This window comes from Schistocerca cancellata, chromosome 2, assembly GCF_023864275.1.
Source record: "Schistocerca cancellata isolate TAMUIC-IGC-003103 chromosome 2, iqSchCanc2.1, whole genome shotgun sequence".
Taxonomy (NCBI): domain Eukaryota; kingdom Metazoa; phylum Arthropoda; class Insecta; order Orthoptera; family Acrididae; genus Schistocerca; species Schistocerca cancellata.
This window is the reverse complement of record NC_064627.1, coordinates 931,365,357-931,392,114: the sequence shown is the minus strand read 5'-3', so window position 1 is coordinate 931,392,114 and position 26,758 is coordinate 931,365,357. Positions and strand designations below refer to the sequence as shown.

The following is a 26,758-nucleotide window of genomic DNA, read 5'->3' as shown; positions in this document are numbered from 1 at the left end:
GAAGAGCCAGGAAAATAGACAGGTCAGAAAATAAAAAAAAGTAAAAGGAAATGAAGAAAAGGAATAGCTATTGAAAAGAAATGCTGGGTCCTATAAAATTAAGGTAAATTTATGTCATGTGGTTGGCATAAACCGAGCACATGTTGGAAAGCCAGCTCCCGACTGCGGAGTTGTGGGGAAACTGGTGTCAGGAGGAAGAATCCAGATGACACGTAGGGTGAAACAGACACTGAGTTCATCACTGTCATGTTGAAGTTTGTGCTTTGCAACAGGATATTGTGTGTAGCCAGTATACACCGTGTGTCGATTCCCATTCATTCGAACTTATAACTTGGTAGATGGCCAGACAGTGTTTACGTAACAGTTGGTATGTGACATGTTGTTTCACACCGTTAAACATCATCCAGTCTTCTACATTAATACGCCTACCTCCAAGTCATTGGTTAGTATAAATAGGCATAGACAAAGGGCGTATACTGAAAACATAAAATATCCTGTTGCAAACACACTATACATGACAGTCATGACCTTGGTGCCTGTTTCATCACATATGACATCTGGATTCTCTGGCCTGACATCAGTTTCTCAGAACTCCGCTGTGGGAACTGGCCTTGCAACATGTGCTTCATTCTCGCCACCCACCGGACTTAAATTTACATTGATTTCAGTGGTCTCAGCATTTCTTTTCAATAAATATTCCCCTCCTTCACTCCCTTTTCCTTTTCTTTTCAGACCCCTCTATTTCCTCCCTCCCTCCCACCTGTCTACCATGGAATGCTTTCTGCTCTTATTAGTTTCTTCATATTGGTATTAAGTTTTTTATTTTAGCTGACTTATAATTAACACAGTGGAGTAAAATATCTATGACACTGAATGGCAGGATCTTGTGGCAGTTGCCCACTGTGGCATAATTTATGGTGGTGGCCAGCTCAGCATATGTTGTTTCTGCAGTGAAGATACTGCTCGAGGAATGTTGCATCATTCAGGGTCTCAAATTCAAACAAAAATAAAAATTTATGAAGAATATATTACACTTGCTACTGTAACACTTAAACAAAACTTTTTGAATATATGTTAGTTGACTTTAATACATGTTATACTGCTATCAAGGCTTCTAAACTGTAATCACTTAGGCAGAAAGTATAGCAGTCTGGAAGATCTACACTACTGGCCATTAAAATTGCTACATCAAGAAGAAATGCAGATGATAAATGGGTATTCATTGGACAAATATATTATACTAGAACTGACATGTGAGTACATTATCACACAATTTGGGTACATAGATCCTGAGAAATCAGTACCCAGAACAACAACCTCTGGCCTTAATAACAGCCTTGATACGCCTGGGCATTGAGTCAAACAGAGCTTGGATGGCGTGTACAGGTACAGCTGCCCGTGCAGCTTCAACACGATACCACAGTTCATCAAGAGTAGTGACTGGCGTATTGTGACGAGCCAGTTGCTCGGCCACCATTGACCAGACGTTTTCAATTGGTGAGAGATCTGGAGAATGTGCTGGCCAGGGCAGCAGTCGAACATTTTCTGTATCCAGAAAGGCCCGTACAGGACCTGCAACATGCGGTTGTGCATTATCCTGCTGAAATGTGAAATGTAGGGTTTCGCAGGGATCGAATGAAGGGTAGAGCCACGGGTCGTAACACATCTGAAATGTAACGTCCACCGTTCAAAGTGGCATCAATGCGAACAAGAGGTGACCGAGACGTGTAACCAATGGCACCCCATACCATCATGCCGGGTGATACGCCAGTATGGCGATGACGAATACACGCTTCCAATGTGTGTTCACTGCGATGTCGCCAAACACAGATGCGTCCTTCATGATGCAGTAAACAGAACCTGGATTCATCCAAAAAAATGACATTTTGCCATTCGTGCACCCAGGTTCGTCGTTGAGTACACCATCGCAGGCACTCCTGTCTGTGATGCAGCATCAAGGGTAACCGCAGTCATGGTCTCCGAGCTGGTAGTCCATGCTGCTGCAAACATCGTTAAACTGTTCGTGCAGATGGTTGTTGTCTTGCAAACGTTCCCATCTGTTGACTCAGGTATCGACACATGGCTGCACGATCTGTTACAGTCATGCGGATAAGATGCCTGTCATCTCGACTGCTAGTGATACAAGGCCAGTAGGATCCAGCACGGTGTTCCATATTACCCTCCTGAACCCACCGATTCCATATTCTGCTAACAGTCATTGGATCTCAACCAACGCAAGCAGCAATGTCGCGATACGATAAACCGCAATCGTGATAGGCTACAATCCGACCTTTATCAAAGTCCGAAACGTGATGGTGCGCATTTCTCCTCCTTACATGGGGCATCACAACAACGTTTCACCAGGCAACGCTGGTATCTGCTGTTTGTGTATGAGAAATCAGTTGGAAACTTTCCTCATGTCAGCAAGTTGTAGATGTCACCACCGGTGCCAACCTTGCGTGAATGCTCTGAAAAGCTAATCATTTGCATTTCACAGCGTCTTCTTCCTGTCAGTTAAATTTCACGTCTGTAGCACGTCATCTTTATGGTGTAACAATTTTAATGGCCAGTAGTGTAATATCTTGAGGATTACAACTCTCAGATAAATCCAGGATAGTCCTTGCCAGAAGTATATGAATAAGACAAATACCGGAAAGCTAGGCTTGTGCTGTGATGCTTCATTATAAGATGAGCATCTTGAAGATATGTACTGTCATAGCAGCCCCTTATTAGTTAGAGGGCTCGCACGACTGACACGTTAGATGGGCTGCCGACCTTCTTTCAGGAGCATGGAGAGAGATGTTGCCAGAGGATATAAACAATAACAGGCTGTCCAAATAAACACGGAACTACTTCACCAGACAACATGTGACAGTGTTCCACCAATTGGAACTCGCATGACTCGTGTAACACTCTGCCTACCCAGCTTCATAAGCATGCCCGGACAGTCAGACCAGCAGTGAGTACCTACTGCTAGGAAAAGCTCTGGCCAGTACTTACACCGGCCCTAGCATTGTATACACTTGTCATAACATTGTAGTGGTTTGTTGTGTTTTGCGATTGGTAGAGTAGATTTTGGTCAGTATTTTCTTCCATTGTCTTATTTCCTTATCAGTCTGCCACCACAAGAGTTTAGTTCTTTTTTTTTTTTTGTTCTTGCATTTAAAACTTAGTGTATGCCAAAAGTAACAACATTGTAGCCATGATGACAGCCAACCTTCTTAGAGGAGACGGCACATGAAGAAGAAGTATGCCAAGAAAGTGTTTTTCTTTAATTAAAATAAAGTGTGTTAAAATTGACTGTTAGTTCTCTCCTGTCGACTGCAGAACATTACAGTTATTGGCAATGAGGATAAAACTTTAATTTTCAAATGAAATGGCCTCTTCTGTGGAACTTCTTCAGTCCTTGGTGGATTCAGGCAGTGCTCACGCATTCAGAACTTTGCCCCCACTCACAGTGTTGAATGAAGTAGCTCATAGAGGTTATTCAATTGCAAGTAAATTGAACACTTTGCACGTGGCTCCACCAACGTTTCCGGCGTTCGACACGTCTGTTGAACCATGGTCAAATTATGTCAAACAGTTTGAACAACATTTACTGGCACCACATCTTGATACGGCTGTTTTCGCAGCTCGCTAGTTGCCTAGTGCCAAAGGGCAGTCTCGTTGATTTGTTGGTTCATCCCGTGACAGGAAGTGTTTCACCCGGCTTCCATCGTGTCCAGACTGTTTCCAGACTCACCAATGGTTGGAGTGCCTCCACTGGCGAGCAAGATGCACTGCTTACAGCCAAGCGGGCCATATCACCGTGGTGTCAGGCTTTGCAGAGACATAGCATAGATGCCACGCTTCCTGTGGACGCACATGCTCCTCACAAATCGTCACCTTGGGACCTGGAAGCCTCGCATTCCATTGACGGCCCAAGTATTCTTCATCATTCTCCAGTCAGGTGCCTGTTTCGTCCTTACCTTGCAGGTCGTGCTTATTCCGGTGGCCTTCCAAATTGACACGGCATCATCCGTTTCTATTGTGGATGGTGCCACATACCAATGCTTGGGCTTGCCAGCTTTATCCCCATACACATGCACCTTGCACAGTTTCAGTAATCACTCTAAATCATTTGACGGTGTTTTTTCCACACAAATCTCTTAAAACGGTCATTCCTTCACTGCTCAGGTTTTGGTGGTCGGATCCCCCAGTACTACTAACCTTCTGGATGTGGACATTTTAGGTTGTCTGGGTTTATCAGTGCAGGACACAGTACAGCAGGCAGTGTCAATTCCCTCTTTGGATACCTTCCTCGCCCTGTTGCTCAGCGAATATGAAACGTTTTTCTCATCCTCCACACCAGGGGTGAAGGGGTTTACTGCGGATGTTCAGCTACTTCCCTGAGCTTGCTTTTTAAAAAAAAGGCCCGCCCGGTCCCCTTTGCTCTCCGAGACAGGGTCCAGGTAGAACTTCACCGCTTACAAGACGAAGGCATAATTTCTCCGATCGAGCACAGTCGCTGGGCAATGCCTTTCATGATAGTTGAGAAGCCAAATGGTGCTTTACCCATCTGTGGCAATTTTAAGGTTACGGTCAGTTCTCAGTCTGTCTCCGATGTATATCCTGTCCCATCGGTGGATGACATACTCACACGTCTTGCGGGCTCAACCATTTTCGTCAAAATTGATTCCCGCAGTGCTTATTTGCAGCTGCCGTTGAATGAGGAATCACTGCAGATCCTAGTCATCAAATACCCTGTGTGGCCTTTTCCGGTACAACTGTCTTCTGTTTGGCATTGCCAGCACCGCCCCCCCCCCCCCCCCCCCCCAATTTTCCAACGTTATTTGGAATGCGTCATAAGCCAGGTGCCCAGTGTGGCCAGTTATCTGGATGATGTCATTGTCGGTTGCTCATCCGCGGTGGACCTTGCGGACAAGCTGGATCTGCTGTTTCAGGTTTTTTTCTAAGGCTAACCTGCTTTGCTGGAAGGAAAAGTGCGACTTTTTTGCACGAGAGGTCAGTTATCTTGGGTTCACGGTTGATGCCCGTGGCCTACATGCCTCTAAGGAGTATGTCGGAGCGATTCAAAACCTGTCTGCTCCCACCAATGTGAAGCAACTGCAATCTGTCCTCAGTCAAATCAACTGCTATCAGTGTTCTATACCCCACGCCACCGAGATTTTGGTGCCCCTGACCAGGTTATTGTGCAAGGGGGGCATTGAGTTTGAGACACGGCATATGAGCAGGCTTTCATCACAGCATATGAGCAGGCTTTCACACGTCTCCAAGTCAGCTCTCTACCACCCTCCTTGTCTGGCCACTTACAATCCTTGACGCCTCCCCCTTGGTTTGTTTCAATGTGGAACTGGACATGGACGCAGATCTGTTCGCACTTCTGTTGGATGCCGATGTGGTCTGGCAGGCCACCGCTCAGGATCAGACACTACAAGCTCTCTACCACCAAATCACTGCAGGTTGGTTGACAAGCTGTCGTAGCATCTGTGATGCAGAGGCCCAGCAGTTTTGGGATCTTCTGCACAGTCTCTCTTTCCGCAGTGGCGTCATCCTTTTTCATAGTGATTCCGATGTTCCGTGGGTGGTCATACCACATGCGTTGTGCTGCCCTGTCCTGAACATCCTCCATGCTGGCGATTTGGGCATTGTCCTCACCAAACAGCTGGCCCACTGACACCTTTATTGGCACAGTTTGGATAAAGACATTGCCTCCCTCGTGTCAGCGTGCACCACTTGCCAAACATGTCCAGTAGCACCCCTTGCCAGTATTTTTCGCAGCTGGATGCTGCTCTGTGAGAACGTCTCCATTTGGATTTCGCAGGGCCATTTCATGGTTCCCAGAGGTTCATACTGATAGACTCAGGGTCGGGATACCCTTGTGTCTCCCACATGACTTCTGCTGAGACTATCAAAATTCTCCGGTGCCTCTTTGCTGTTGAGGGACTCCTCAAAACTATTGTTATGGATAATGGTCCACAGTTTATGACAACTGAGTTTAAGTAATTATGTGCTGCTCCTTTTCACCTTGCGTCAAACAACCAGGCAGAACATTTTGAGTAGATGTTCAAGACCCAGCCCAATAAGCTGCTCAGCCATCACCCACTGGAGAAGGCCGTGCTGCTTTTCTTGGCTACATACCATGCCAACCCCCATGCTGGTAAAAGTCCAGTGAAGATATTTCACAGTTGACCATTTCCCTTTTGGTTATCTGTCTTGGTTCTTGAGGCTTCTCCCCCGCCCACATGCTGGTGCACTCCTTTCACGTCAGGCAGGTGGTTTGGGCATGGATATTCTCTCATCCACGGGCACGCTGGGTGCCTGCAGTCATCACCAAGCTCTGCGGCCGGGCGATGGTGTCTCTCCGGTGGGCTGATGGTTCCCCCCCCCCCCCCCCCCCCCAGCATCTCAACCAGCTCTGCCCCCATCTGGTGGACTAAGACACCCCGAGGGAGCTGCCAGTGCCTGTCGCCGGCCAACCTGTGGCGGAACCTCCACTTCCGCCTCAGCCTCTGTCTCCGCCACCAGGTGTCCATGCTGCGTCACTGCATCCTGCCCCTGCCGGCTATGAATCCATGGATGTCAACCAGCACGCCCCTACTCCTATGGGCATTTGTGGTGTTGGGGAATTTTTTTCCCAGGGGGGTGTCGTAGTGACTCCTTATTAGTTAGAGGGCCTGCACGACTGACATGCAAGATGGGCTTCTGACCTCCTTTCAGGAACACGGAGAGAAACATCGCCAGCGGATATAAACAATAACAGCCTTTCCTAATAAACACGGAACTACTTCACCAGACAACATATGACAGTGTTCCATGAATAGGAACTCGTATGACTCATGTAGCACTTTGCCGACCTGGCTTTATAAGCATGCCTGGACAGTCAGACCGGCAGTGTTTACCTATTGTTAGGAACAGCTCCAGCCAGTATCTTTGCCGGCCCAAGCATTGTATACACTTGTCTCAGCATTTTAGTAGCACGTTGTGTTTTGTTATTGGTAGAGTAGATTTTGGTCGGTATTTTCTGCCATTTCTTGTTTGCTTATCTGGTATACCACCATAAGAGGTGTGGGGTTTTCTTGTTCTAGCGTTTAAAACTTAGTGTATGCCAAGAAGGTGTTTTTCTTTAATTATAATAAAGTGTGTTGAAATTGACTGTTAGTTCTCTCCTGCCAACCTCAGGACACTACATGTACATGTTACCTCAATTTCCAGGAAAATGTTCTTAATGGATAATGTTCTTCTTCTTCTTCTTCTTCTTCTTCTTCTTCGTAACAGTATAGTTTTAGCCTAAATGATTAATCAGGCTTCAAATCACTGTTTATTGAGAAGTAAATGACATACAAAGATGGGTGGTACATGAAAAGATAGATACACTCACCAAGTTTACGAAGCTTGACTTGTTGATCATGTGCATGCTATATCAGATGCCTGTGGCCACAATTGACAAGGTGGCAGCAGTGGAGGAGTAGAGCTTTTGTTTGTCAGAATGTGTGAAGTGTGCATCCGTTATGAGCTTTCAGCATGTATTCATACACAAGTATGGAAATGCTGCACCTGATCACCAGTGCATTTTGCATTTGTTTTGCCAGTTTCACAACACTGGTTGTCTTTGTGGAGGGAAAAGAAAGGGGGCGACCAGGTGTCTCAGAGGAAATTGCAGAGTGTGTGAAACAGAGCTTTGTGTGCAGCCCACAAAAATCAACAATTTGCTCAAGCAGTGAACTGGGCATTTCACAGAAAACAATGTGGAATGTTTTTGAATTTCACACCTTACCATTTGCAGCTGTTACAATACCTAACCCCCGATGATTATGCACTCCGATTGGAGTTTTGTACCTGAATGCAGCAAGCTATGGAAGATGGTGGTGGTGGTGGTGGTGGTGGTGGTGGTGGTGGTGACAACTTTGCAAGGACAGTGACAAGCCGACTGTCCATCTGTTGGGAAACAGGATTAGTCAAGTGTGAGAGCGGAGTGCTGAATCGCTGCAACATCTCTCCAGCTGAAATCTGGATTTACCAAATAAAATCTGCAAAAAAGGATGACTGATTGCTGCACTTTATATCAGATCACAGCCACTGAGTGCACCCACATTCGTAATGGAAGGTAACATGATGAATATTTCAGATGTATTTTTGTGTGTGTCACATATGTTCTGACTATGAACTGTCATTTTCAGACATCAGTTACATTAACAGAAGATGTTTATGGTAGCTCCTATATTCTCTTCAATTGATGGGCACATAAACACAGAAATCTGCAGTACAGGTGTGTGTAGGCATTGCTGTGACTGTATATATTAATAATTTAGTAGGTCATTATTGTAGTGTACATATCATCATCTGGCCTAAAATGCAGCGATTGCATCTATAATAAGGACCAATGCCAGTGAGATTTCCTTGTGCTGCCATTTCCAGAAAAGTGAGCCTTTCTACGCACAACATCCATAGTTGTGGTTCTGTATTTGAAGTCCACTCATGTACATATTTCCTGTGTGATCTAGGGTATATGAAAGTATGGACATGGCTTGCTTGTTGAAGTGATAATTGTTCAGAAATGTAATTTTGTGACCTCTTTGCAAATATTGGATGGGGAACATCATTGTCTTCTTGTTTCCTTCCTGGTATTTACTGCTTGCAATAATTTATTTGTACTAGCTTAATAATAAAAAGGAATAACATAGTGTTTTTATTCCAGGCTACATACTGTTCAACAAGCAATAAAGAAACAAATGCTCTCAGCACAAAGTTTGAGAGAAAAAATTACTCTTGGTGGTCTGGTACCTCTCAGATCAAATGAAGGCGAGTCACTCTTTAGGCTACTGAATGTTAGCCAGTCCAAAAACCGTCGACAGGAGATTTTAAAACTTAAGCAGGAAATAGAAAAATTGAAGTTTAAAGTCTCATTACTCAGCCAGGAGAAAAGGAGAAAGCAGGAACAAGTTGTACAAATTGAAAAAATGAGTATTGCCGTAACTGAAGAAAATCAAGATCGGGGTAAAAACTGTTTTATTTCCTTTTTTAACTTAAAATAATGGTGTAAAGTAGTTGTGTTCCTTGTATTATAAAGATATTGTTATTATCACAAATGAAGGAGTGTATAGAATGTTACAAAAAGAGAACTGAAATTATGCATGCCTTTGAGCTGCTTAGTATGTGCATGTGTGATAAGACTTTGTCCAAAGGATTAACAACATTTCCATTTTTATACACCTGTGTGTTGCTCACTCCCTGTTCTGTTTGGTGCGGAGTGGTCTGCCCTCATGAATTTATTCCATTCTTGTTTTTCCATAACTTTACCATTGATTTTAAATCTGTTACAATGGGTGATATTCATTAATCACCACTTGAATGCCCTCCTTTCAATTCAGATTTATTACCCTTAATTTTTTCTAAGATTGACTGGAACATAGTGAACCAAAGCGTATTCAGCATTAGAAATTATGTACAACTAGCTTTGAATATAACACATTTTTCCCTTCATTCTTAAGCAGAGACAAGGCCAGAGTGATGGACAAAAATATCTCTGATAATAGAAGAGTATGCAAAAAATAATGACACTGCATTATTTCAGTTGATACAGTAACACTAAAAAGTCATCAATAGACTCACATTCATGAAAGTAGTATTCAGATTCCTGTCTGGCCATCCAGACTAACTGTCAGTGGTTTCTCTATATTGTTTAAGGCAAATGATGGTATGTCTCCTTTAAAAAAGACATCGCTGATTTCCTTTCCATCCTTTTCCATTTCAAGCTTCTACTCCATCTTCACCTTTGTTCCTTCTTATCTAAGAAAGCTGTTTTATGTTTGCTTTATCATAGAAACATAATCAAAGGCTTAAAACTGTAATACGTTCTAAGGAATTGTCATATATAAATGTGAAGAAAACAGAGGAACTTATGACATTGTATTTCAGAATGGCTTAAAGATTATAGTATACTATTGTAACATCTTAATTCTATTATAAACATAGGAGGAAAACTGACTGGAGATGTTTGCAAGAAGTTATTGCTGTCCACATCAGAACAAATAACAGTTATACTACAATATAATGCCATTTTCTGTAGTTATTGTTAAAAGATCGATGTTAACTGAAAAATGCCTAGAATGATGAGGTCAGTACAGATGTGATACAACCAGCAGTAAATAGGATTTACAGTGCTATGTAGTTTTCATTTGAGTGAATTAAAGGGTAGCCAATAACTACAGATGAGCAGTGATATCACTATGCCATTTTACAGAAAAGGCTTATCTTCTTAAATATTCCTGTTGTTATTCTAGAATGTTCATTTTGTGCTCATAGAAAGATACCTGTAAGAAAAATAGTTTTTCTTATTGTCTACCATTTTGTGCCTGTAGTAAGGATATCAGCTGAATTACTATGTGTTATTACAGTATCAAAAGATACAGTTCACAGAGTTCCAGGGAACTACGTTGTTAGCAATCAATAACTGATTCACAGCTTATTTATTAATTTTCAGAATATTTTCAAAATTTTCTTGTTTGTGTCACCACTGATGAATTATTTTTAAATTCTTGATCAATTTTATTCTGTTTTCAAGTGTTTATAAATGATGTTTGCTGTTGCACTTTCAAGGAATTAACTTAATGGCCAAATATGAACACCTGTACAAAGAAACAGAGCAGTTAAAAGAATGGAGAAAGAGCTATTTAGATGCTCGGGAATCTTTTGTGCATATAAATGCCCAGCTTAATTTTCGCAGAAGGCAACTGATTTCGGAGTTAAGTTTCATATACCCAATCGTAGAGGTATGTTATCGTGTTAATGTTGCTTATTGCTAGAGACTTTTGTAATATTGGATGGTTCTGTGTTGTTTCATATAGTGCATTACTGTTAAATTGTAAATTGTGAACAACGCTGAACATAATAAATATAGTGTAGAATATAGATGCCACGACCAATTTGTAGTACTTTGATGCAACACAGCTCTTTGTAGCTACTCCCGTTGTTAACTCCACAGTTACACTTATTTTTACATATTTGCTTTAATTTTTGTATAGAGAAATGTCAATTAGAGATACTCCATTTAATAAATTATTGTCTATAAAGGTAACTGTATAAAATAGACTTCTATGTTGACACTGTAGCTGGTTGACTGACTTATAATTTGTGATTGTCATGCTTACCTCACAGACGTTACTCCTAAAGAATGAAGGTTTCCATTTGTTTTGTTTGTGACAGAACTTTTTTCAGTTAAATTTCTTCGTGTATTGACAAAGAATACTCACCTCAAAGCTTCAAAACATCCATAGCAATAAAGTAAATCTTCATTTTTCTTTCAGGCCATTTTGTTTTGTGATGATTTTGTGGAATAATCACTTCTTTGGCTGAGGCCTTTACCTGATATTTAATAAACACAATTCTACACTATTTTAATAAATGGATATCAGTAAAACTGATTTTTAAACATTTTAAATGTATACATTTTTTAAATTAAAATGTGGGTAAATACAAGTTCATGACTACCTCAATTGGAAATTATTTCTCTTCTAATTCTCTGTTAATGGAGCATGAGATGAACATCATATCACCTCAATGGGACACTGCTCCAAGACCCATTTTTTCCACTTTTAATGGAATGGAGGTAATGAGTAATAACATAGTGATTGAGTACTTAATTGCTCATATAACACAGAATATTGTTGCTTCCATTTTTCTAAACAGAGAGACATTTGTTTAATTTATATATATGAATTTTGGCTCAAGAAAATTACTACAAATAAGTGCCTGTGTAGAATTAGTGCTCTTCTTTTAATCACTGATGAATAATTAATGTTGTGTAATAAGTACACAAATGATTAGGCAATGAACTTCTGGTTTTTGTGATGTGTTCATCTACCAACAAGCAAAAATATGAAATCTTGCTCTATGAAGCAACCACATTATGGCAGATCCAGTACACTTTAAGACTGTACTGTTCATCTGCATCAGCCATTGTTGAGTAAATACTGATAAATGGCCCTGTCACACAGAGAAATGTATGCCCTTAATTACATACTGTGTTAAGCAGGTCTGTTTCTTTTTTTTACCAGTATGTAATAGTGTCAGTTCTTTCATTCTTTTTCTTTGCTGGCTTTTGTGGAAGATACACAACTAAATCTTTCAGCAACAAATCTTGGTAAATGAAATTGCATTAACAATCGACAATGCAGTATGTAAACTTTTAACAAAGGGAGAATGTTGGTATTGGCTTGGTTGCAATTTTCATTGCTTGTGGATATAGGCTTGTCTGTCTTCCTTCATGTAGATGCCATTCGTTATAAAAGGCAATTGTTATTGCTGTAATTCTAAAAGTAAATGAGTTCAAATCAAGTACTATTAACACTCTGAAAAATGCAAATTTGTGTCCTTCCTTTTATAGGTATTACACGATAAAAAATTTTCACATGAATTTAAATTTTATATAGTGAAATTGATGGGTCATTATCAGGTTTTTAGCATATACTTGTAAACTTCACTTGGTCTACTTGCCTGTGTTTCCGAAATGTGTCTATGAAGATCTCAGAAGTCTAGTATTAAATGTTACTTTTATGCAAATCAATACAAAAGAGCTCCAAAAAATGTTATTGTTTATTCTTTTGTGACTTTGATTCAGTACTTCTAAATACTTCATGGTCATTTTAAAGAAAAACTTAATTCCATTTTATTCTAACAGGAATCAACAGACAAGTTCACAATTGCTGGTGTCCATTTGCCTAATTCTGAGGACTTCACAGGGCATGAAGAAAACACCATTTCTGTTGCTCTGGGATATGTTGCCCATGTTGTGCAGATGATTTCAGTATTTCTGCAAGTTCCGTTACGATACCCCATTATACATTTTGGATCAAGAAGCAAAATTGTGGATCATATATCAGATAAAATACCAGATAAAGACAGAGAGTGAGTAACTTATACCCCACCCCCCTACTTAGAAACAAGTTATAGCAGGGGTAGGCAACCTTTTCCCCTGCCGTCCACTCAGTTTCTAGTAAAATTTTCTAACCACTCACTAGTTCCGCAGTAATGGCGATTTATAAAATAGAGAAGTATCTTTACATTATAAAATTTATAAAGCAGAGTTGCAACAAGTTAAAGCATATAATAGTAATTACATACCAAATAATTCACGTGAAAATTGTATGAAAACTTGAAAACCCACGAGTGGGTGGTATGGACCAGGTTGACTACCCCTGAGTTAAAGTGTTAGTAGGGACATCACTTACCATAGTGAAAAATGCTTCAGATTAATAGAGCAGCATGTGTGTGTGTGTGTGGGGGGGGGGGGGGGGAGAGGTGTCGCATCTAGTGTTCATGCATGCTCAAATTTTTTGGTGCACATAGTTCAGTGTAGTCCCTTGGCATGCTGGGAGCAGCTGTGTTTGACTTGCTTCATGCTTGTATGACTCGACAGTCAACTCTGGGCAAGAGGGGAAAAATTCTCCGATATTCACTCTGAAAAAGCACTTGAAGGTATGTAAAACTAAGCCACTTCATTTTATGAACTTATTCCTTCATCAAAAGCTTTAATTGCTTTGTGAAAATAGAAAACTGCTAAATTTCATTTCACATGCCTTTTAGTGTGGTAATCTTTCACAATCTATTTTGAAGAATGTAAATGGTTAAATTTTTTGCACATGCTAGTGTGAAATCTTAGCTTCTTAACAAACCATTTACCTTTGTAGTCTTTGTGAAATAATGCTATTTATGTAGCATATAAACCTGATTTACAAATTTGTGTTGAAAAAGTGTGATAATGTGCAGCTTACCAATTACTATGTTCCAGGCCACACATCTTGCAGGTGAAATATAGATAAAAGTTTTTGAAATGGTAGTGACACTGATTTATCATCTTTCAGAAGTAGACGTGAGTTATTAAGCTGCACCAATGCAGCAATCACAAACTGACTGAGTTCACATAAGTTTAGTGTAATGTCAAACCCTGCAAGAGAGGAAAACAAATTACTAGCATTCATTGCAGGCTTAGTATTGGACCCTCATATGATTTTAATCATCCATGTTCAGAAAACTTCAAATACATTCAAATTTTTCACTCAACAATGGCAGATTACACTGGAGGATTATCTACTATTCATATAATAGCCCAAACATTATATCATAGAAGCAATTGATTCTTGTCCATTTCTTATAATGTTGCAAAAACAGATCGACCCAAGCTCTTCCTGCCTCCCTTTGTTAATGGACCTTGTAGACTACTACTTGTTGCCAACTGGTAAGCCAATCAGTGTAGGGCATCACATGTGAAGACATAAAATTTCTCTTCTATGTGAAGTTGGAAAGACACTTGTTCCTTTCCCAGTTCTGCACTGGATACAAGTTTTCTCTCAATTTTCTGTGAAATTTTTTCCTAAATGCTTGCAACACTAACTGTGGCATATTAAATATTTTAGCAGATTTCAGTGTACATATATAGTTCTGTTTCTGATGGCGTGAATTGCCTTGGTCATATTTATTTTGTTCCATTTCCTCCTTTTTTCCTGCATGGTATATTTTGGTTTTGTTTTTGGCAGTCTAGAACAGAAACAGTACAGGTTAATCATGTTGACAATGTGGTACAAAAACTGACAGTGGCCTATGAGCATTCATACTTGGAACCAGCCTTGCCCAAACATACGTGTGTGTGTGTGTGTGTGTGTGTGTGTGTGTGTGTGTGTGTGTGTGTGTGTGTGTGTGTTTGTTTGTTTGTTTGTTTGTTTTAAGAGATGTAGATAGTAAGTTGTGCAGTATTTGCAGCCTGCCTCAAGCAGTAACAGTAAAATTTCTCCATGTCATAGGTTCCCATTATTTTCAAGAGGAAAGGACAAACTTCAGTTCAATTATGGTGTTTATTTATTAAATAAGAACATTGCTCAACTTAGATGGTATTTTGGCTTACCAACACAGGATCTTAGAGCCACACTACCAAACATGGCAGCACTTCTTCAGCTTGGTTCAGGAGCTAACAAGTAATTGTTTATAATTGTTTTACTATTTAGTTTAGGTTTTCTTCTTTTTGTATAAAACTTAGCTTCACTTACCAAATAGTGTAACGTAGATCCGTACTGTTTTGTGAACAGAGGCCAACTCTGGATATCCAAGAAATTAAATGAGTCAGGGAAATAACTTGTTGTAAGATCTCTCTCTCTCTCTCTCTCTCTCTCTCTCTCTCTCTCTGTGTGTGTGTGTGTGTGTGTGTGTGTGTGTGTGTGTGTTTTCTATCATATGTTACATTTATGAAATGTGCCCTGCATCAGCTGATAGTTTTAAATTCCTGCTGTTAGTCTTAGCTTAGGCTTCAAGAATATTAATAATTAATGTGCTTAAGTCTTTTATGCAAAATTCAGACTTTTTACATTTCTCAGTAGACAGCGGATATGAAACTGAAGTGTCCAGTTACTATTATCTTCACTTTGTATATTTGTCAAAAAATTATGTATGTAAAACAGTTGATTTATCACAGTGGTCTGCATTTTCACCATCACTGACTTTACAATGCATATGCTTATAGTGAAAAGAGCATATTATTTGGAATAAACCTTGTCAACACATGGCTGTCAAGGTATGGTGACATTTTGTGACTTTAAGATACTTGAAGTTTTAATTGAGCTGCAATTGTGTATAATTTTGAAGTATTAACATTGCAGCATCATGTATTCTGATCCGAAATGTATAAAGACTGTACTGAAACTCTTTAAAAAGCAGGCCCAATGTAAATTTTGCTGCAAATTACACATAAATGTCAGATAAATGTACAAAATGCTTATGGCCATTATTGACTGTCCAGACATACACTGAAAGGTATTTATGTGGCTGAAATGGAACATACACCATAAATTATCTCATGGAACATGATTGTAAAATACAATCACAGAACTGTACATGATTTCTAACTGTGGAACTCTATGAGCTGCAATCAGTCCATAAACATCATAACATGGAAGTTAATAATATCGTTATATGTCCCTGGTGAATCTCCCTCACCTTACTGAATTTTGTATGCTGATCTGCAAAGCATCATCATTTTACATATCTTGGACAAATGTTACATGAAGAAATACACATGGTGCCTCACGAAAGATGCCAGGAAGGGGTCCACAGGTCACGCGGCATGGCCTCTGGCTGCCGCCATGCCCGACTCTCATACACTAATCTGCCACCGAGTGAGGTAGCGCAGTGGTTAGCACACTGGACTCGCATTCGGGAGGATGACGGTTCAATCCCATCTCCGGCCAATCCTGATTTAGGTTTTCCGTGATTTCCCTAAATCGCTTCAGGCAAATGCTGGGATGGTTCCTTTGAAAGGGCATGGCCGATTTCCTTCCCCATCCTTCCCTCACCCGAGCTTGCGCTCTGTCTCTAATGACCTCGTTGTCGACGGGGCGTTAAACACCAATCTCCTCCTCCTCCACTAATCTGCCAGTAGGCGGTTGCATGCATGCTTCCCCTGAGTTAAACTTAAACAATGTTGCTGTCTAATTAACTTAAGGTTACCTTTATTTGCAGTAGGTGCTCAAATGATGATCCTCTTTGGTAAGAACATCCTGACATCTCCTAAACGTAGTAGCAAACACTTCTCAAATTTCAGCTGCCGAAATCATGGAAATGGCTAGCCGAACCGTGTCTTCCAACTCTTCAAGTGTGTGGGGGTTGGTTGCATACATCTTGCATTTTAACATTCCCCAAAGGTAAAAATCGCACAGATTTAGATGTTGAGAATGAAGAGGCCAGTCAACTATCCTGTCATCAAAAATACTTTGTAGTGCTGGCATAAAAACATTGGCGACATGTGGTCTTACATTGTCCTACATGAAACAACCATACATCTATTTGTTAGGTGTTAGTTCTTGGAAAAAAGGCTGCAGTATATTGCTCACATACCTGTCAGAATGTATTTTTTTGTGAATAGTGATTGCTCCAATAATTTGTCTTGCACTAATTGTTCAACACACTCCTGTTTTCACCTCATGCAGAAGTTGTTGATGTAATTCATGAGGATTTTCGGAGCTCCATTGTCAATTGTTCTAAGAATTTATGTACCCTGACAAATGCAGCTGTGCTTCATAAAAAATAAAAAAGAGGCATCTCAGGATCAGCTTTCTCCTCGTGCATAGATTGTAATAGCCAGCTGCTGTAACAATGTCAAGCAATAGTGTCTGAGTTCCTCAGTTGATGCACTGCTGTAATTTTGTATGGTTTCAATTTCAGTTTGTGCACAGGTATGTGAGTAGATGCTTTTGACACACCAATCTGAAGTGCCAAATGGTGTAGGGATTTTCACTAGCCTCTTTCCAAGGCTTCCCCTATCTCGTGTAATTTATTTTCAGTTAAAACACTACATTTTCTATGCCTTCATTTGTGTAACACAGATCCAGTCTCTTGAAATTTCGTCACTAATATGCGTATCATCAGATCATTGGAAACATGCACACCAGTAAATTTTCATATGAATTCAAGCCAACATACCACATACAATTCAGTTTTTGTGTAGTTCAACACAAGAAATATTCATTGATCCTTTGTGTATACGATACCAAATGGAAACCTGATAACAAACTCAAAACAAAGCACCGGAACACTCCGTCGCACAGTGTAGAAGACATTTGCACAGTGTTTTTGTGTGAGCGTGACCCACAGACCCCTCCCAGGCATCTTTCATGATACACCCTGTATAACCAGCCACTTCTTATACAGGGTGTTACAAAAAGGTATGGCCAAACTTTCAGGAAACATTCCTCACACACAAATAAAGAGAAGTAGTTATGTGGAAATGTGTCCGGAAATGCTTAATTTCCATGTTAGAGCTCATTTTAGTTTCGTCAGTATGTACTGTACTTCCTCGATTCACCGCCAGTTGGCCCAATTGAAGGAAGGTAATGTTGACTTCGGTGCTTGTGTTGACATGCGACAGATTTTCTGTGAATGTTTGGGCAGGCATTGTTGGTGATGTCTTGATTGGGCCCCATGTTCTTCCACCTATGCTCAGTGGAGCACGTTATCATGATTTCGTACAGGATACTCTACCTGTGCTGCTAGAACATGTGGCTTTACAAGTACGACACAACATGTGGTTCATGCACGATGGAGCTCCTGCACATTTCAGTCGAAGTGTTCGTATGCTTCTCAACAACAGATTCGGTGACCGATGGATTGGTAGAGGCGGACCAATTCCATGGCCTCCACGCTCTCCTGACCTCAACCCTCTTGACTTTCATTTATGGGGCCATTTGAAAGCTCTTGTCTTCGCAACCCCGGTACCAAATGTAGAGACTCCTCGTGCTTGTATTGTGGACGGCTGTGATACAATACGCCATTCTCCAGGGCTGCATCAGCGCATCAGGGATTCCATGCAACGGAGTGTGGATGCATGTATCCTCGCTAACGGAGGACATTTTGAACATTTCCTGTAACAAAGTGTTTGAAGTCACGCTGGTACATTCTGTTGCTGTGTGTTTCCATTCCATGATTAATGTGATTTGAAGAGAAGTAATAATATGAGCTCTAACATGGAAAGTAAGCATTTCCGGACATTTTCTTTCTTTGTGTGTGAGGAATGTTTCCTGAAAGTTTGGCTGTATCTTTTTGTAACACCCTGTATAACTTTATTTATGCCAACATGTGTTTTTGGTTTTCACCTACCTTCATTCAGTAGGCATAATACATTTACATCTTCAACAAAGTATTATGCAAACTGCAGTTGGACAAAAACTCGAAATGCCTCTTTGCATAAATAAAGTTATATAAAAAGTGGCTGATTGCTATATTTCTTAAAGAAATATAATCCACAGCAATGAATCACAACCACCATTAATGGATTCATTGGTATATCAGACTTTGAATGGGGAATGTGTCAGGATATGTGCAGACTAAGGAAGCAGTGGTACACCTGACCTTCTCAGAATAAGATGTTGCATGTTGCTCACTTTTGTGACTGAACATTGTTGTGCTGAAATATGACTTTTATCTGGAAGAGCGACAGTATTGTAGGATCTAAAATTTCCTGATGTATTAGGTAATGCCAGATTATTCACTTGCAGCAAAATATGGAATGCACCCAATGTTGCAATTTTCACCCTGCATGACATGTTCTGGGAATTCATAAATATAGGTAAAAAAAAACAATTGGGCCAATACTCCCCTTGGGACTCCTATGTTTAGCATCTGAAGAATGTTTCTTTTCGCATTCAAGTTTTCTATAAGTCTGTGATATTTCTATATCTCTGTGTTTCATGAGAAAGAACTGGGATGGCTCATTTACTACCCCTCATATTCCTAGTTCCTCTAATTCATGAATAAGTATTTTGTAGTCTATCATGTTGATCCCCTCGATCAAATCTGCAACCTCTATCCAGTGTCTCTATTATGTTTTTAGAAATTTCCGCTATTGCTGATTGCGTACAACTTACTGCTTTGTCTGAATCCAAGTTGTGATTTCGTTACTAATTTATACACTGAAATGCCAAAGAAACCGTTGTAGGCATGCGTATTCAAATACGAAGATATGTAAACAGACAGAATATGGTGCCGCAGTTGTTAGATCAGTTACTGCTGCTACAATGGCAGGTTATCAAGATTTAAGTGAGTGTTATAGTTGGCACACAAGTGATGGGACACACCATCTCCAAGGTAGCGATGAAGTGGGGATTTCCCATACGTCCATTTCAAGAGTGTACCGTGAATATCAGCAATTCAGTAAAACATCAAATCTCAGCCATCGCTGTGGCCGGATAAAGATCTGCAAGAATGGGACTAACGATGACTGAAGAGAATCGTTCAACATGACAGAAGTGCAGCCCTTCCACAAATTGCTGCAGTATCAATGCTGGGCCATCAGCAGGTGTCATTGTGCGAACCATCTATTGAAACATCATCAATGTAGGATTTCAGAAGCCCACTTGTGTACCCTTGATGATTGCACAACACAAAGCCTTATGCCTCACCGGGGCCCATCAAGACTGGCATTGGACTATTGATGACTGGAAACACGTTGCGTGGTCAAACTAGTCTTGTTTCAAATTGTATTGAGCGGATGTACATGTACAGGTATGGAGACAACCTCATGCATCCATGGAGCCTGCATGTCAGCAGGGGACTGTTCAAGCTGGTGGAGGCCCTGTAATGGTGTGGGGTTGTGCAGTTGGAGTGATGTGAGACCCCTGATAAGTCTAGATATGACTCTCACAGGTGACACATACGTAAGCATCCTGTCTGATCACCTGCATTCGCTCATGTCCATTGTGCATTACAACGGATTTGGGAAATTCCAGCAGGACAATGTGACACCCCACATGTCCAGAATAGCTACAGAGTGGCTCCACAAATGCCCTTCTGAGTTTAAACACTTCCGCTGGCCACCAGATTTGCCAGATATGAACATTACTGACAATATCTGGGATGCCTTGCAACATGCTGCTTAGAAGCGATCTCCAGCCCCTTGTACTCTTACGGATTTATGGACAGCCCTGCAAGTTTTCTGGTGTCAGTTCCTTCTACCACTACTTTAGACATTAGTTAAGTCCATGCCATGTCATGTTGCAGCACTTCTGCATGCTCGCAGAGTCCTACACGATATTAGACAGGCGTACCAGTTTCTTTGGCTCTTCATTGTATTTATTATGTTGGCCCATAAGTCTATCGTTACTTTCTCTGTTACATTTGAAAATGTGATAATGAAAGTGGTCATAGTTTCCTGTTTTGATATGACCTTTCTTGTGTAATGACAGAACCCTGGCTTGCGTAAAGTACTCAGCTGAATGATTCATTTGTAATGTATGTTAAGGCTCCTTTTATGCTGTCTATACATGCTTGAGTGCACACAATGGAACTTCACCTAAGCCTGGAGATTTTTTATTTTTTTAACTTGTGCACTACATTTCTTACTTCCTGCTCTGTAGCAGGCAACACTACCAATGAGTTCAATGAATAGCTTCTGGAATGCAATGTGTAAGATTCTGGAAAGTTCTGTTGAAATGATAGTGAAGTAACTGTTTATGAAACTGGCCAGTTTGCTCAGTTTAAAGATAACAACATGAAAAGGATTGTTTATGACATGCATTACATCCATATGGTTGGCATGAAGATATAACAAAAACTGTAAAAGAAATTAAAAGCAGGAAAGTTGTTTGTTGATATGCTTATAGAGTTAGTAGAGACTGAAGCAGATGTACTCTTATCTAATAAGTCTTTGACAGTAAATAGTGACATTCCAGAAAATTGGAATAAATTATTTACTACGAGGAAGGTTGTGATAACTGTACGTATTAGAACTTGTTAGTTGGGCCAGTAACTCTATAGTGAAGTTGGATCACAGGGTAATAAAAAAGAGGATTGGAAAGAAAAATAAGATACTGAAGAATAAAGTGATTTCTGAGCCAGCAGGTCATGCCTACATAATATGTTTGTCTTGAGGCGGCAAGTTGAGAAACAATTAGAAATGAATGTGGATTCCCATTTAAAGGGAAAGTAGCTAACAACATTGTACCACCGTATAATTGCCAAAAGTTTTGGATGAATCTGAAGTTAAAAAATATATGTGAAAGAACTATACAAGCTATACAAAATAAAAATTTCATTAGTCATCCATCTTGATTCAAATTTATGTTCAAGAAACTCTTGAAAGAAAACTGAAAAAGGGGCTATGTAAATAAGCAAAATTATCCATATATTCTCTCATTTGCAGACATATGAATTCAGTCACCTCTAATGAAACAGGTATAAACAGAATAATGAATAAACTATTGAAGGAATATTCAAGTTAGGGTCTAGTTGCAAATATTAAAAAAAAAAGGAACATTTGAAAGTTGATCCTTCAAATTTCAGGAGTGCAGCTCCATTTCTTCTTTTTCTTCTTCTTCTTATAATACTTTAGCTGCATGCCTTTCAGCTATCTTCAAAGTGAGCTGACAGACTGAAGCTACAGTATATGTTCCATCAATTGAAACCACTGATACATGAATGCCACAGATGACAATCAGCGGCAGATAGTACGCATATATTGTATCTGTGACTGTGCAGTCAATCGTTGCTTGGATAAGGATGTATCATCATTAGCTGCAGTTTAGTAGCACGAAAACATGAAGATGCATATTTGGAAATTGATGGAAACCTTGTAAACCTATCTCTAGGACACACTAATTTTAAAGGACTTAAGCAATATGGGTGTCTTGGAAACAGGACATTGAAAGTAAAGGCAATAATAGTGGGACATTTAATGGGAATGGAGCAGTTTGTCATGGCCTGTGCCTTATATCAAAATATACATACCTTCCAAGTTTTTAACATCTTGTCTTTTTTGTTTAACTTACTATACTGCCAACATGAGTAACTTAGAAATAGATATCCTTGTAGTAGTGAAGCAACTTAAATAAAGCAAGTCTTTCAGTCCAGACTGTATACCAGTTAAATTCCTTTCAGACTATGCTAATGGAATACCCCCATACTTAGTTATCATATACAACCACTCACTTGATGAAAGATCTGTACACACAGACTGGAAAGTTGCACAGGCCATACCAACAGTCAAGAAAAGTAGTAGGAGTAATCCATTAAATCACAGACCCATATCATTAATGTCGATATGCAGCAGTATTTTGGAACATATATTGTGTTAAAACATTATGAATTACCTCGAAGAGAACATGAAGATGCATATTTGGAAGTCGATACGGGTTTATAAAACACAGTTCTTGTGAAACACAACTAGCTCTTTAGTCACACAAAGTGTTGAGTGCTATTGACAAGGGATTTCAGATTGATTCCATATTTCTAGATTTCCTGAGGGCTTTCGACACTGTACCACACAAGTGGCTTGTAGTGAAACTGCAAGCTTATGGAATATCATCTCAGTTATGTGACTGGATTCATGATTTCCTGTCTGAGAGGTCACAGTTTATAGTAACTGACAGAAAGTCATCAAGTGAAACAAGTGATTTCTGGCATTCCCCAAGGTATTGTGATAACGCTCTGTTGTTCCTAATCTATATAAATGGTTTAGGAAATAATCTGAGCAGCCATCTTAGGTTGTTTGTAGATGATGCAGCCATTTATTGTCCAGTCAAGTCATCAGAATATTAAAACAAATTGCAAAACAATTTTGAAAAGATATCTGTGTGGTGCAAAAATTGGCAATTGATCCTAAATAATGAAAAGTGTGAGGTCATCCACATGAATGCTAAAAGGAATCTGTTAAACTTCAGATACACGATAAATCAGTGAAATCTAAAGGGTGTAAATTAAACTAAATACCTAGGGATTACAGTTACAAACAACTTAAATTGGAAGGAACACACAGGAAATGTTGTGGGGGAAGGCTAACCAAAGACTGTGTTTTATTGGCAGGACATTTAGAAAATGTAACAGAACTGCTGAAGAGACTTCCTACACTATGCTTGTCCGTCCTCTTTTAGAATACTGTTGCACGGTGTGGGATCCTTACCAGATAGGACTGACAGAGTACATCGAAAAAGTTCAAAGAAGGGCAGTACATTTTGTATTATCGCAAAATAGAGGAGAGAGTGTCACTGACATGATACAGGATTTGGGGTGGACATCAATAAAACAAAGGCGTTTGTTTGTTGCAGCAGAATATTCTCATGAAATTTCAATCGCCAACTTTCTCCTCCGAATGTGAAAATACTTTGTTGATGCTAACCTACATATGGAGCAACAATCATAATAATAAAATAAGGGAAACCACAGCTTGCACAGAAAGATATAGGTGTTCGTTTTTTCTGTGTGCAGTTCGCAATTGGAATAATAGAGAATGATTGTAAAGGTGGTTCGATGAACCCTCTGCTAGCCACTTAAGTGTGATTTGCAGCGTATCCATGTAGATGTAGGTGGAGATAAATTCCAATTTGGTAATGAACGAGAGATGACAGAGTACTCGGTTGTAGAAGACAGTCATGGTAACCTTGGTGGAACCTGATTTAATTTATTATAAATGGTTCTGAAACTTAAAATCAACTAAATAAAGCAGACTCTCACACATTGACAACATGGCATAACAAACACAAAAAATGCACTTGAGAATGGGAAACATTTCCCGAAACGCGTCGTGCAAAAAATAAAAATAAAGAAAATCGTGACTGGTAGCAGATGAGTTATTTATAAACAAACCTATTACTTGATGGAACCTTCCTGTTCACTTTGTCCTCTATACATTAGTCATTTCGAATATATTTAATCTGCATCTTGTAGTACCACATAGGTGCCCCACAGGTGTTTTGTACTGTGAACTATTTTCTGTAATGCAGTGGGGGAAGCAGCCTCAAGTAGGAAACTTGTCCTGACCATCTCAACTGTTGACCATGCACTGGTATTATCCCTTTCTAGGACCTGGATGTTGGTGGTTGGTCGTCTTTCTTGATTTTTCATGAGTAGTCTGAAGTTTGAGCTGATGAAAGTGCTCAGGCTTTTTGATGTCTTGGTAGTGATGCCTTCAGCCATGGATTGAGGACACAAAAATATCTTTTTTTATGGTGGACACTTTGTTGGTTGTATTGTGGGAGAAGTGATTCAATTCTGTAGCCTAGGTACTTTTCCAGAAAACAGTTGCTAATATTGCTCTTTTGAAAACTTTAAAATGTATATGCCCTTACATTACAAGTTGTTACAAAGACTCCGATATTTGATAGATTCAGATATTGACCACTAGATACTGAAATAGGTTAGATTTAAATTTAATTTTTGAGTACCATTAGATTAAACTATATGAACCTGCTAAAATTTTTAGGATGTTATATTATAACAAATAGGTCAGAAAGCTAATGTTTATTGTTAATTGGATTTTGAAACAGAGTAACTGTATTTTAGTGTGCTGATACCTTTTTGTTTGTGTAAAATGTGCTAACTGGTTTTCATTTTATATTTAAATAAATATAATAAATGAGATGTCGGCATTTCAGGTTTCTTAAAATATGTTTCATTTCTTTTCAGCTTTGACATAACCCATCATGCAGTGTCAAGTTCCTCATTGGATCTTCGTAGCTCCTCCCAAAATATAAGTTCACCTGGAAGTGTCCAAACAGTTTTTCGAAAAGGGCATAGGGTATCAAAATCAATGGGCAGCACAGAACTTCATTTTCAAGTTCCTGCACAATCAAAAGTAATTTGTTCCGTCCACCAGAATGGCACTACTGCCAGAAGTGATACTCATGTTGGTGGATCGTCAACTACACCCAGTACTCTCAGTTATTCCTTAGACAAAGGCTTAGATGAATACCATGAGATGAAGAAGTCAGAGGATGGCAGGAAAACAGTTTCAGATTTCCGTGAGGAAAGAGTCTGTGGAAACTTAGGCCATGTTGGCTCTGAACCCATCCTTTCTAATAAGAATAAATATCAGAATGCTGTGGTGCAAGAGCCTGAAGCAACCAGTTCAGCTGATGAAGGCCAGAAGAAATTCTTACAGAATTGGCAAGCTCGTGGTCCTGCTCCTATCTGTTCTGATGATGATGCTGATGTTCTACAAGCAATTCAGTTACCATCAGAGCTGATTACTGGAAGCTTAGCAGGTGAAGTAATGAGAGAAAGGCACAGCACGCAACACAATGAAGATTTAAAAGAAGAAACTGTGAATGGTGATGTTGTTAGTAGTATCCTTGTATCACCAGTGTTGAAATCTATCTGTGTAGACAGTTTGTGTAACAGTTTAACAGCCAATGAAGGCAGCAACCATGTTGAAGTGGATATGACTGAAAAATATGATGTCTCTTGTCCAAATACTGTATTAACTTTGGAACAGAACAGAACACCTGGAGTCCCTGGTCCAGGGATGTGCGAGAATAGTATGTATTCACACAGTGCATCTCTGTCAGATGATGTAAGTATCTTGTCCACAACAGTGTGTCCCCTTGCTGACATTAAAGCTGTTTCTGTTATTAATGAAAGACTAGATTCTGAAAGGTCAGAAAATGGCATTTCATTGAGTGAAGCTTGTCCTGTGGTTGGAGAAACTGCACTTGTTGACAACATGTTTGAAAATGTTACTGTTCGGACTGAAGCATTAGCTAGTCGCTCTGGAAGTTTCAATTTGGTACGATCAAGGCATAGCAGTATGATTGATGACTGATATTTGCCATTTAACTGTAGAATTACTTGAAGCATTTTTTTTTCAAATAATGTGTCTGAACTGTAAATAGCATTTGCAATTGTAAAATATTTATTTTGTAATTATGTATCAATGTGGAGTCCAATTTATTATAGGTTGCAAAGAGAAAAGTGTGTGCTGTTCCTAAGAATGGCTGCTAGATTTATTTGAAGAGGGTTACACACTGCAACTGTAAATGCCAGTGTTTTGTTGTTCTTATGTTATAACATTTATTTGTAACTATTCAGTACTGACCAACTGAATAGTTCCTCAAGCAAAATCTATTGTGACATAATGATTATTATTGTTAATAGCTACCAATGTTCCAATAAAAAGTAAGAACATTTTTAACAGAACTTGAGAGAAAAGACTGTACTAGGCTTCTTGAAAAATAAATTTAAAAAAGTTCTTTTTTCTTCATAAATTCATGCTGTGTAAGTGTTTTATGGTATTTTATTAATAAAGAGAAGTCAGACAGACAAGTGATAAATTCATATTAAGAAATATGAATGGAAAATACTTATTAGAAGGCATAGACAATGCAGCACTGAAGGCACTTTATTAATTAAATAGTAACAAAGTAAATACTAAATAACTCCTGAAGCAAGGCCTGACTTTTAAAATCACAGGTTCTATCTGACAAAGACTAAGGAAAGAATGGATTGCTAC

At 39.5% G+C, this 26,758-nt stretch overlaps 1 protein-coding gene across 1 annotated transcript in view; it reads left to right on the top strand.

Annotated features, from left to right (window-relative positions):
- The window catches only part of LOC126162894 (UV radiation resistance-associated gene protein), a 93,986-nt gene extending 67,473 nt beyond the window's left edge, over positions 1-26,513 (top strand). Inside the window, exons 5-9 of the mRNA XM_049919700.1 lie at positions 8,699-8,997; positions 10,600-10,772; positions 12,680-12,906; positions 14,799-14,969; positions 24,937-26,513. Coding sequence (XP_049775657.1) covers positions 8,699-8,997; positions 10,600-10,772; positions 12,680-12,906; positions 14,799-14,969; positions 24,937-26,071 — 2,005 coding nt within the window. The 3' untranslated portion in view covers positions 26,072-26,513. The remainder of the gene's footprint in view (positions 1-8,698; positions 8,998-10,599; positions 10,773-12,679; positions 12,907-14,798; positions 14,970-24,936) is intronic.
- Positions 26,514-26,758: the final 245 nt, after the last annotated feature.